Genomic DNA, 13,009 nt, shown 5'->3' with positions numbered 1-13,009 from the left:
GGAACTTAATTACAAAGTAAGGGGGGGAAAAGCATATCACGGGCATAGCAGAACATAGGAGAGGATTCAAAATATGTAATGATAAATTTTCATTTCAAGAAAGCCTGTATGATAAATGCTACACATTCTGTCCAGAGCTGTCCATCTTTTCTTTGCTTCCTTGTAAATTTTCTTTTGTTCTCTGCGGTGCACTTTTTAAACTTTGTTCTTTTTTTTCCCTTCCCCCCACCTCCCCATTTCTCTATAGTTATAGATATATACATATACATACACATATATAGACATACTTTCCCAAACAAGTAAATTTGTTTTCCCAAACAAATTTTACTCTTGATCTTTGCTTTTTGGTGAGGCAATTGGGATTAAGTGACTTGCCTAGGGTCACACAGCTAGTGACAAGTGTCTGAAGTCACATTTGAACTCAGGGCCTTCTGACTCCAAGGCTGATGCTTTATCCACTGCACCACCCAGCTGCCCCTTGAGCTTTGTTTTTATGTTTGTGCATATCACTTATTTCCTATCCCTCCTGGTTCCTCTACTTTACTTCTTCCTGCTACCTTGCTCTTCTATTACTTAGCCTACCCCACCATGAAGGATCCCTCCCCTATCCTCCCGTTCCCATAAATGTAAGCACCCTACTATAACCCCCTATTACCTATTCCCCCACTCTCCCCTCTAGAGATCCTTCCCTTGTCCTCTCCCTGCTCCCTATTCCCCTACTGTTTTATTTCTTCTAAATTTAGAAGACTTTTATACTCTTCTAAATATATATGTATTGTTCCCTCTTAAATCCATTTCCAATGAAAGTAGATTACCAGAACTACCAGCCCTTCTCCCCCATCTAATTCCCCTGAATCAATTCTTTCTCTTGCACATCATTTGTATGAAATAATTACTCTTTTTAGCTGTTCCTAAATGGTTTTACTTTTTAAAGTCATATCATACTCAGGTCTACCCCAGTCTTTCTTATGAGCTACCCAATTATTAATAAGAATTTTAGACATATGTTTTGCATTTTACATATATAAAAAGTAAACGGTCTGTCCTTATTGAATCCCTTGTAATCAGTCTTCAGTATGTACCTTATGTTTCTCTTGCCTCTTGTATTTCAAATCTTCTATTAAGTTCAAGTTTGTTTTTGTTTTTTAACAAAATCTATCAAATGTCTATTTTTTTTCATTCAGGATCATTCTGACTTTGCTGGGAATGGTATTTTCAGCATGAACCCCAGTTCTTTTGCTCTTGTATATATAATGTTCCAGGACCTGCAGTCCTTTAATGTCCCCACTTGTGTTATCCTTGAGCTGGGGTTTTCAGAATTTGACTACAATATTCCTATGAGTTTTCCTCATAGGATCTTTTTTAAGTAGTGATCGATGGATTTTTTTCTTTCTACTTTCCCCCTTATTCTAAAGCCTCAGAACAATTTTCTTTAATTATTTCTTGTATTACTGTATCAAGATTTTTTTTATCATAGCTTTCAGTTAAACCGATTACTTTCATGTTTTCTCTTCTCGATATATTCTCTAGATCTGTTGTTTTTATTATATGATATTTCATTTTCTCTTCTATTTTTCATTATTCATACTTTGTTTAATTATTTCTTGATCTCTTATAATTTCACTGGCTTTGCCTTGCCCAATTCTAATTTTCAAGGTTATCATTATCTTTCTTGAGATTCTGGATCTCCTTTTCTAATTGGTTGACTTTCCTTTTGTTTTGTCTTCTGTTTTTCTTGGATTATTTTTTTTAAAATTTTTTTAGTTTTTCCTCCATCTCTCTCACCTGACTTTTAAAGTCTTTTTTAAGTTCTGCTACAAATTCTTTTTGGGCAAGTGACCATTTGACGTTACTCTTTGAAATAGAAGGGGGTTTCTTTGCTTCAATATCCTCCTCTGAAGATGAACCTCTGTCTTCTCCATTCCCATAATAGCTTTCTATGGTTGGATTCTTTCTCCTTTGCCTTTGCATTTTTTGTAGTAATAGCTTAATTTTTGAAATCGCCTCTAGCCCTGGGATATGGGGGATGGTGCCTCTTGCTCCAGAACTTCAGTTCTCCCCTCTAGCCTGGAACGAAAGCCAAACCTCCAGCATCCTGGCCACGGGCCTTCTGCCCCACTGCTTCTGCCCTCACGGGGTGTGTGCCGGTTCCTTCTAGCACCACCGCTCTCCACAGCACAGCTGGGTCTGGCGTTCCTGGTCAGCAGAAGTTCCTTCGATCTTCCCCGGGCTCAGACATCTAACTCGCCTCACTACCCCGGGGGTATAAGTTCCTGTAGCTGGGGCAAAGGCAGCCTCCAGAACCAGCTAACCCCAGGGCTTGCTCCTGGTTATTTCAGTGCTCTAGAGGTGTTTACTCTTCACAGCAACCAAACCTTTCCTGGGATTTTTCTTCTGATCTTCTAAATTGTCTCTGGAAGATCCTTGTTGTGCCCCTATTCTTTATTTATTTTTACCCGCATTTTGTTTCCCCTAAGGTACTATTTTGTCTCTCTTGTGGGGGACAATCTTGAGAGCTTGAAATTTTCTGATCTACTCTGCCATCTTCCCAGAATCCTCTCCAAAAGTATTTACTTCTATTTGCAAGGTCATGGCTAATTTTTCCCGGTGATTAGATGTCTAGTTGCTTTCCATTCTTTTTGTAAATTATGCTCATTCTGTGGTTTGATTTCAGAAGGGTCAGTTCACTTGGATGAGGGCGGGGAATTACATCTTTATTTCATATAATGTTTCCTTTGTAATACAATATATTTTATCTAAATGCATTTAAAAACATCATTCTAAGAGGCCGTCTGCAGACTTTTGCTGCCAAAGAAGGGTATGTGGCACACAAAAAGTTAAGACACCCTACTCTAGAAGAACCAGGTTTGGAGAAAGCTAAACTGTAGAAGGGAGAATTTTCCCCAGGCATTTTGCACCTCAAAACATTGGCAATGACTTGAGAGTCCCCCATTACAGGGGAACCTGCTTAATTCGAGTCTTAGAGTTTTCTGTTATAAGACTACGGCACTCCACATGATTCTTGACAATGGAAAAGTATTTTCCATCTGGGGTTTGTACAACAGAGAAATGGAGGGAGGAGAGTGATCAGTGGGCAGGGTGGTACAGTGGGCAATGCATTAGGCTTGGAGTCAGAGTTCTTGGGTTTGAATTCTAGCTCAGTTTATGGCTTGCTAGCTAACTGCCTGATTGGCCTTGGCCAGCTCTTGACCTCAGTTTCTTCATCTATCAAAATGGGACAGTTGACCCAGCTGATCCTCAAAGTCCCTTTCAACGCTCAATGATCCTATGACCTTACAAAAAGTATAATTATTTTCAGAAGGTTCCAAACTGAAAAAAAAAATGAAAAACTAATTTATACCCAGTTGTTAGTGGGTTTGTTTGTTTTTTACCAAAACATCTCATCTGTCTGTATAGTGATTTACATCTGCATTTGGACCTAAAATTGTAATGGCATCTGAATTGTTCTTCTTTTAAAGCCTCTATCGGGATGTGCTATTTGGCCCTGAATAATATGTTCATTTTTAAAACAACAGCAACTAGCATTAGCTGTTGCTCCAAATTCCTTACTCATTACAAGGGATGCTTCCTCCCTGCTCTCCTTTTCTTCTGTACTGTATAGCCTTAGCAGTTCACATATGAACTTATAAGCATTTCATTGTGATTCTCCAAGAAGCTCAGGATATCTGCCCAGTGAATTTGCACTTTCCCTAAACCTATTTTCTTGGAACCATAGAGTAAGCAGTGAGATCTAAGGTAAATTGTTCATCCAAGCTAAAGGGACCGAAATATAATGCAAGAGGAATAATTTTTAGAAGTGGAATTATAGCCACAGCAGGGTAACTAATGTTTTATCCCAGGATGCCCATATCTAGACATTGTGAATAGCATTTACAATCTTCGACAGCATAGAAACAGCTGCATTTAAGTAGTTGGCCAGAAAATTTAGTTGAAATAGAAAGTTGCCAGATGGCATGTTTTTTTTTCCTCTCTCAATCTCTCCTTCCCCATTATCTTTCCCTCTTATAGACTGTCAGAGGCACCACCACTCTTCCAGTCCCCCAGGTTTATAACTTAGGCAATATTCTTGGTTTCCCTACTTCAAGTCTCTCTCTGGAGTCCCTTCTCCATAGCCAGTCCTTCTCCAAAAGCTGCCAAAATGATTTTCTGAGAGTGAAAATCTGACCCTGTCCCTCCCCTACTCAATCAAGTTCAGTAGCTCCCTGTTACCTCTAGGATCAAATAGAAAATCCTCTTTAGCTTTTAAAACCTTTCACAACCTAGCCCCTTCCTACTTGTCTAGTTGCAGTCACATCGTACAAGAATCCCTCTTTCGCACTACTTTTCGATTTGGTGAAATAGCCTTTCTCTCTCTCTTCCTTACATGACACTCCATCTCCCCCATGGCTAGTTCCCCCATGCCAAGAAAACACTGGCTCCTTACCTTCATCTCACAGAATGCCTCTGTCCCCTCTCAAGACACATGGCAAGCACCACCTTCAGCACAGAGCCTTCTGACCCCCTTCCCCCCACCCTGCCCCACTTGTCCCCTCCCTGATTGCCTGATATTTAAGAACTTTATGTTTATTCTCTCCAACACGAATTTATGGTCTTCACCCGTGAGGGTGCAAACTCCTGATTTACAATAGGGATTCTTTCATTCTTTTTTTTCTGCGAATGCCACGTAGTAGGCACTTACTAGACTGTCATTGTTGTTTGTCCTTCGTTCATCATCAGGAAGGTGAGGCCATGACCTGCAAGGAAAACTGCACCTCTCTGAATGACTTTTATTCTCTGCTTCAGGAAACCAGTCCAACATCTTCACTGCCATAGGGGTGAATTCTCCTTACCAGCTCGTTTTTCAGTCTTCTAATGCCTGTCTGAGTTTTTCACTCTCTGGAGCAAAAGAAAGGAGAGGAAGCGTCTTAAGTAAGTGATATTCCCCCACCCCATTACCAAAACCTTCCAGGTATTTTTTTTTAATAACCACCAAAGACTTTTTTTCCTTCCTTTTTTTAATCTAGAAATGGGAGCACCGATGCTTGATTAGATGGCAATGATTATAGTGTTTTAAAGTTTGTAAAACACTTTACATATTTTATCATGTTCAAATCTCACAGTGACTGGGTAGGTGCTATTGTTGTACCCATTTTATAGACGCAGGAACTCAGCTTGAGAGATAGGCCCAGGGTCTCACTAAGCTAGTGTCTTAAGAGAGATCAGAACTCATTTCTTCTTGACTCCAAATGCAGAGTGCTATCCTTGCTTGACACCATCTATCTCTCAGAGAGAACTTCATGATGGAGGCAGTATAGTACAATGCAAAGGGTGCTGAATTTGGAACCAAGAGAAACTGAGTTCAAATTTCAGTTCTCTCATACACTGCCCGAATGGCCTTGAGCAAGTAATTTCACTTCTCTGGAATCTGACTTTCCTCATCTTTAAATTGAGGGGTTTGTTCTGGATCACCTCCAAGGTACCTTCCAGCTCTAAGCCCATGATCCTGCACATCTCAGCTTCCTCATTCTCTTAGTGCCCTGGGTGTCCAGCCTTTTGTAAATGAGATCCCCTTTTTAGCATCAAACAGTTTTATAGGCACTGATATAATCAGAGTTTTGCTATTTGTATCTGCTTATCATCAAAGAAATGAAGGACAGAAATCTCCTATGGATTCAGTCAGACTTTGAAATGGATTTGTATTTGATTAATCACAATATGTTTATATACAAACAAGAGGAAGCCTTTGTTCGAGCTGTAGAAGTCATGTTTGCATATGTATTACCTTGAGTCATTTGATAAGATAGCCCCCTTGTAGTAACTCCGATCCTGGGGTTGCTCATATTGGTAATATGTCTTCAAGTCATTTCCATCACAAAGGATCATTTTGTTTTCAGTTCCAAAATCTCTCCCTCCTACTTTCACTTGTTGAGAAAGAAAAACAAAACCCAATGCAAATATGTATAGTCAAGCAAAATAAATTCCTGCATTAGCCAGAATTAAAGATTTAAATAGATTCATTTTAAAAGATTTAAATAGACTTATTTAAATAGATTTAAAGGTAGAGTTCCTCCAGGTCACATGGGTAATAATCAACAGAGTCAAAATTTGAACTCAGCTACTCTGATTCTAATATGGCATTCTCTTGGGTGTGTGGGGATGTGGGTCGTGCTGTTCCTCTCACCTGCAACTCATTCCCTCCTTCTCTGTAGGATTACATTTCACTTCTTTCAGGTGTGCAGGCGTCCCCAGTTAAACTGGAAATTGCTTCAAGGCAGGAACCACATTAGTCACTGTTTTTCTTCCCACTCCTTAGTACCTCCCTTTTCATACTCGGTGCCCCAAAAATGTTTAACAATGCACTCACATGAGGCCAATTTTGTCCATTTTACATAAGGAAAACATCGAGGAAGCCCAGGGAATTAATCAAGTTATCTGCCTGGATCCCTTTTCACAATAATAAGATGTTTATCAGGGAGAGAAATTTTTCATAGATAGTATTAGATCATAGACATAAAAATTGGAGAGGCTTGAGAGATGGCATCTAGTCTTTTTCATTCTCATCTTTTTTGGTTGAAACCCCTTTACAGGACCCTTTTATATTCTTTTTTTTTTTAGGGGCGGGGAGGCAATCCAGGTTAAGTGGCTTGCCTGGGGTCACACAGCTAATACACTCTTAATAATAGAGGGATATGTATCTCTCCCCTCTTCCAAGAACTTTTGTTTATAGGAAAATGATAAATGTTGGAGAGGATGTGGGAAAATTGGAACACTAATACATTATTGGTGGAGTTATGAAATGATCCAACCATTTTAGAGAACAATTTGGAACTATGCCCAAAGGGCTACAAAACTGTGCATACCCTTTGATCCAGCAATAGCACTTCTAGGGCTATATCCCAAAGAGGTCAAACAAATGGGAAAAGGACCCACATGTACAAAAATATTCATAGCAGCTCTTTTTGTGGTGGCAAAGAATTGGAAGTTGAGAGGATGCCCATCAATTGGGGAATGGCTGAGCAAGTTGTGGTATATGAATGTAATGGAATACTATTGTGCTATAAGAAATGATGAACAGGCTGACTTCAGAAAACCTGGAAAGACCTATGTGGTCTGATGCTGAGTGAAGTGAGCAGAACCAAGAGGACTTTGTACACAATAACGGCAACGTTATGTGATGACTAATATTGTTAAACTGAACCCTTCTCAGCATTACAAGGATCTAAGACATCTCCAGAGGCCTCGGGATGGAAAATGCTGTCCACATCCAAAGAAAGAACTATGGAAGTCCAATCGCTATCACTTCTTTTTACCTTCTGTTGAGTTTTGTTTCATCTTTCTGATGGTTCCTCCTATTGGTTTTAATTTTTACTTACTACTTCACTAATGTGAAAATATGTTTAATAGGAATGTAAATGTAAAACCTCTATCAGATTGTGTACTGTCTTGGGGAGGGTGGGGGGGGAGGAAGGGGGAGAAAAATTTTCAACTCAAAAGTATATGGAAGTGATTGTTGATAAATCAATAAATTAATAAAATTGGGGAAAAAAAGAACTTTTGTTTATGTGGGTTATGTCTACTGATATTTTCCACAGTAGAAATTAAAACGTCTAGGGGAGGAGTAGGAACCCAGGCTCCTCTTTCAAAAGCGGCAGGCAATGGGTGATGGGCCCAAGGCCAGGGGAGGATGGTCTCTGGAGGACCCTCGAAGCCACTGAGACCCGGCATTTCACCACTGTCCATCCTCAAATGAAGCAAGAGACAGTGTAATGGCAGAGAAGGCACCTGGGGGCATTAGCTCCCTGCGAAGGATGGTGGCATCAGGCACGAGGGCCCTTGTTACCTCCATTTTCATGACCTCATTGGATGTAGTAAATGACTGACTACCGTCCCAGCACCCCAACCAGTGGGCTGGCATAGTCCCAGGGGTCCTGGAGCATTCCCTATACTAAATGGAAGTGTATGCTTACTGCAATGGCATTCTAGAGCCCTTCTGTCTGTGTCAGAATGGTTTTCACTGTGCTGTCTGGGCCCAATATCTCCCCTACTTCACAGGCACCATGGAAGCCTTTATGAAGATTACTTGGCACGAGGGTGCTAGGACCCTGTGGAGTGGCCTCCCTGAAACACTGCCATTTACTTTACTGCCTATGACCAGCTCAAGGCTTTCTTACGCAGCCAAGCTATGGCTTCTGATCTCTACGCATCCGTGGTGGCAGGAGCTATGGCCCAACTGGGCACGGTGACTGTGATCAACCCCCTGCAGTTGGTGAGAACAAAGCTTCAGGCTCAGCATCTGTCTTCCCATGACCTTGGGGCCTGTGTGAGGGCACCTATGTCCCGGGGTGGCTGGCGCTCTCTATGGCTTGGCTGGGGCACCACTGCATTGAAGGAGGTGCCTTTTTCAGCCCAGTCTGTACTGGTTTAACTATGAGTTAGTGAAGATGTGGCTCCGTAAGATGCCAGTCAAGGACCAGACTTTAGTCAGTATCAGCTTTGTAGCTGGAGCTTTCTCAGGACCAGTTACTGCTCTGCTCACGCCGCCTTTTGATGTGGGGAAAACTCAGCATCAGATGGAGCTGGGAAGTGTGGGAGCCTTGAGAGTGACATTCCCATGTTCCCCTTCTACCTGGCTGCTGCTCCAATGAATTCAGGCTGAGTCTGGGGCTAGAGGTATCTTTGCAGGCTTCCTCTCATGGATCATCAAAGAAGCCCTTCCTGTGCCATCATGATCAGCACCTACAGATTTGGCAAAAAAAAAAAATGTTCCAGAGACTGAACCTGGAAAAATGCCCTCAGGGACCCTGAGGGGAGAGTGGGAGAGAGGGATGGAAGATACCAACCTCCAGGGTCTCCTGAGGAGACCAGCCATAGCCCTCAGCAGGAAGAGGGGATTTAGACATGAACTTTCCTTATCGTGGGAGCTATGGAGAAGAGTGTCACCCTCTGTTCTGTGTGGCCCGGAGTGAGTGAGATGCCCGCTTCACCTTCCCTCCTACTTGGCAATACCAGGGCACCATGCAGGGAACAAGACTCCCCTTTTCTTCTACGTTTTCTCCCCACTTTTCTACAGACCAAATGCCCCCAGCTCTTGGTTTACCCCCTTTCATTCCTTAGAAATGCAACCTGCTATTGTCCCTTTGGTTTTTCCTCTGGACATCTATCTCAGCCCCTGGTGCTGCTTTGTCTTAATCTCCCTCCTGTTGAATCCTTTAGATCCAAGGATGATGCTTTGCTATTAAAGAGAGAGAGAGAGAGAGAGAGAGAGAGAGAGAGAGAGAGAGAGAGAGAGAGAGAGAGAGAGAGAGAAAAGAAAACATCTTACTATTATTATGATCCCCTGAAAGGTCCTTGGGGACTACATTTTGCGAAACTCTGATCTAGTCTATCCCTCTTCCCCCCCCACCCCCTGCACCCCTCCCCCCGCCCTTCCCCTCCCCCACACCCCTTATACAAAAGAAGAAACAGATCCATGAATAAGGAATTTACCCAAGGTTTCGTGGTGAGTAGAGCTGGGTTTGAAACCCAGGTTCTCTGACCCCAAATCCAGGGTTTTTTCTACTCCTGCCTCACCTCTGCTTCTTGGAAACCTTTTGTCCCCCTCAAAACTCAAAAGTGAGTGCCTTCCTCTATATAAAACCTTTCCCTATCCCTCCCTCCCAATACCCCTTGCTAGTAGTGCCACTCTGTTATTTTGCATTCCCTTCTCTATATTTTGTCTATACTTACTAATATATATATATATATATATATATATATATATATATACATGTATATATATACATATATGTGTATGTGTGTGTGTGTGTGTGTGTGTATATATACATATATATATATGATGTTTCTAATAGGGAGTAAGCTCCTGGAGGGCAGGGACTGATTCTTTTTCTTTCTTATTCTTTTTTTGTTTTTAATGAGGAAGCTTAGGTAGTACAGTAGATAGAGTTCTGAGATTAGAGTCATGAAGACCTGGGTTCAAATGCAGCTTTAAACACTTACTAGCTGTGTGACCCTGGGCAAGACACTTAACTTCTGTTTGCCTCAGTTTCCTCAACTGTAAAAATGGGGATAATCATAGCACCTGTCTTCCAAGGTCAAGTAAGATAATATTTGTAAATATTATCAAGTAGATATCAAATAAGAAAATATATGTAAAGCGCTTAGCATAGTGCCTTGCACATAGTAGGTGCTATGTAAATGCTAGCTATTATTGTTGCTGGTTTTGTCTGTTTGACCCATAATAAACGCTTATGGATTGATTGATAGTGAATGACTTTTTCTTCCCACTAGACCTAGCCCTCCCTATCTCTGTTGAGTCTTTCTTAGAAATCTTTTCAGTGTTCCTCCCCGACCTGAAATGCCATGGACTGGTAACACAACAGTCACTAGCTACTTCTTTCCTCCCCCAGGTAAACAGAAGTTATCTGTTGTTGATGACTCCACAGGAAGACTTACAGGAAGCAGCAGTAGTGAACCTTTTTTGTTTAATGACCTCTGTCTTCAGGCCCAGGGAAAGCTGCAGGAAATGTGTCGAATTATGTAAGCCTCTTTTTATTTTATTTTATTTTAAAGTCTCTTTCTAGGGAGAGAAAGTGGTGTGGAGGGAGAACTCTTGGGGCCTGAAGAGAGGTGGCTGATGGTATCAAGGTTCTAGTTCCCATACAAAGGCAAAGAGAAGAGGGTCCAGGGAAGGGGACCCCCAGGCCCTGTCCAGCTGCCGAATTGGTACAGGAGAAATAAGGATAGAAGAGCTGTTTAAAGCCAGACAGCTCTGTTTGGAGGCTCCCTGAAACATACCTGACAAAGTAAGATCATAGTTTACCTCCAGCATATCCACCTCCCATCCTTCATTCTGTCCCAGGAGGTAGGAAACGCTTTCAGGAGAGCAACCAGGTCTTCATCCCACACCTCATAGAAAGAAGGCAACTTCTCCAATAAACAGGGCCAGCTCACCCTGTGGAGGAGTGGATCCTAAAAATCACATTATAGAACGAACTATTTTCTAGGGCATTTCGTTGCTATTTTCTAAGCAGCTGTCCTGTGTAGCTAATAGAATCTTGGACTTGGAGTCAGGAAGACCTGAGTTCAAATCCCATCTCAGATACTTAGTAGCTATGTGACCTTGGGCATGTCTTATCAGACTCATAACATACTTTGCAAAACTTAAAGGGCTACTATATAAATACTACCAATTATTATTTATTTTAATTTTCAGTTCCAAATTCTGTCCCCCTCTCCCTCTACCCCATCCTATATGATACCCATAACACATAGAAAATCATGCAAAACATATTTCTACATTAGCCATGTTATGGGGGGAAGGCAAGAAAAATAAAGTAAAAAAAAATATGCTTCATTCTGCATTCAGAGTTCACCAGTTCTCTCTAGAGGTGGATAGCATTTTTTTTTTATCATGAGTCCTTCGGAATCTTTTTGGATCATTGTATTTATTAGAGTAGCTAAGTCTTTCACAATTGATCACTGTTTTAGTATTGCTGTTACAGTGTATAATGTTCTCCTGGTTCTGCTCATTTCACTTTGCTTCTGCTCATATAAATGTTCCCAAGTTTTTCTGTAATCATGCTGCTCATCATTTCTTTTAGCACAACAGTATTCCATCACAATCATATACCACAACTTGTTCACCATTCCCCAATTAATTCCTTCAATTTCTAATCCTTTGCCACCACCACAAAAAGAACTGCCATAAATATTTTGGTACACATGAGTGTTTTTCCTTTTCCTTTGATCTCTTTGGGATACAGACCTAATAGTGGTATTGCTGAGTCAAATTGTATGCACAATTTTATAGCCCTTTGGACATAGTTCCAAATTGTCCTTCAGAATGGTTAGGCCAGTTCATAGCTACCCATCTCCCCACATCCCTCCCAGCATTTATCATTTCCCCTCCTTGCATGTTAGTCAATCTGAGAAAGAGGAATACAAAAGAGGAATACACTGGGAGAAGGGGAGAGGGAGAGGTATAATGGGGCAAATTATCTCCCATAAAAAAGGCATGAAAGAAAGAGCTTTTACAGAGGGAATAACATATACATTCAGTTGGGTATAGAAATCTATCTTGCCCTATAGGGAAGTAGGAGGGGAAGGGGGAAATGGAAGGGGAGGTGATAAAAAAGAGGGCAAATTGGGGAAGGTTGTGGTCAAAAGCAAAACAGACTTTTGAGGAGGGATGGGGGAAGGAGGAGGAGGAGGAAGAAGAGGAAGAGAGAGAGAGAGAGAGAAAGAAAGAGAGAGAGAGAGAGAGAGAGAGAGAGAGAGAGAGAGAGAGAGAGAGAGAGAGAGATGGAGATAGAGAAACAAGGAGAAAATAGGATGGAGGGAGATACACAGTTAGTAGTCATAACTGTGAGTGTGAATGGGATGAACTCATCCATAAAATGGAAATCAATAACACAGAGGATAAAAAAACAATACAACAATATGGTGTTTACCAAAAAACACATTTGAAACAGGAAGACAACACAGAGTAAAAACAAGGGACAGTAGCAAACTGGAGCTTCAGCTGACATAAAACAAGCAGCTGTTCAGTTGTTGTTCAGTCACGTCCAACTCTTTGTGATCCTGTGAACCAGAGCACACCAATACTGTCCATGGCGTTTTCTTGGCAAAGATACTAGAGTGGTTTCCTTCTCCAGGAGATGAAGGCAAACAGAAATTAGTTGACTTGTCCAGGGCCACACAGAAACGTATGAGACCAGATATGAGTTCAAGTCTTACTGACTCCAGGCCCAGCAGGGAAACTGCATTTTTCCAAAAGGTATCATAGATGATGAAGTGATATCAATACTAAACCTATATGCAACAAATGGTATAGCATTCAATTCTTTTTTTAAATAATTTTTAATTTTTATTTTTAAATATAAATTTATTTATTTTTAGTTTTCAACATTTACTTCCACAAGATTTTGAGTTCCAAATTTTCACCCCATCTTGCCCCTCCCCCCACCCCAAGATGGCATGCATTCTGAATATCCCTTCCCCTAGTCTGCCC

General features: G+C 41.2%; 1 protein-coding gene across 1 annotated transcript in view; it reads left to right on the top strand.

Moving 5' to 3' along the window:
• The window catches only part of CUNH3orf20 (chromosome unknown C3orf20 homolog), an 87,921-nt gene that overhangs the window by 18,446 nt on the left and 56,466 nt on the right, over positions 1-13,009 (top strand). The window contains exons 5-8 of the mRNA XM_078151682.1: positions 1,866-1,871; positions 4,804-4,922; positions 8,406-8,409; positions 10,407-10,536. Of these exons, the coding sequence (XP_078007808.1) occupies positions 1,866-1,871; positions 4,804-4,922; positions 8,406-8,409; positions 10,407-10,536 (259 nt within the window). The remainder of the gene's footprint in view (positions 1-1,865; positions 1,872-4,803; positions 4,923-8,405; positions 8,410-10,406; positions 10,537-13,009) is intronic.

The sequence above is a fragment of the Phascolarctos cinereus genome, unplaced genomic scaffold, assembly GCF_003287225.1.
Source record: "Phascolarctos cinereus isolate Bilbo 61053 unplaced genomic scaffold, phaCin_HiC Scaffold_4;HRSCAF=312, whole genome shotgun sequence".
In the NCBI taxonomy this organism is placed as follows: domain Eukaryota; kingdom Metazoa; phylum Chordata; class Mammalia; order Diprotodontia; family Phascolarctidae; genus Phascolarctos; species Phascolarctos cinereus.
This window is presented reverse-complemented; position numbering and strand designations above follow the sequence as displayed.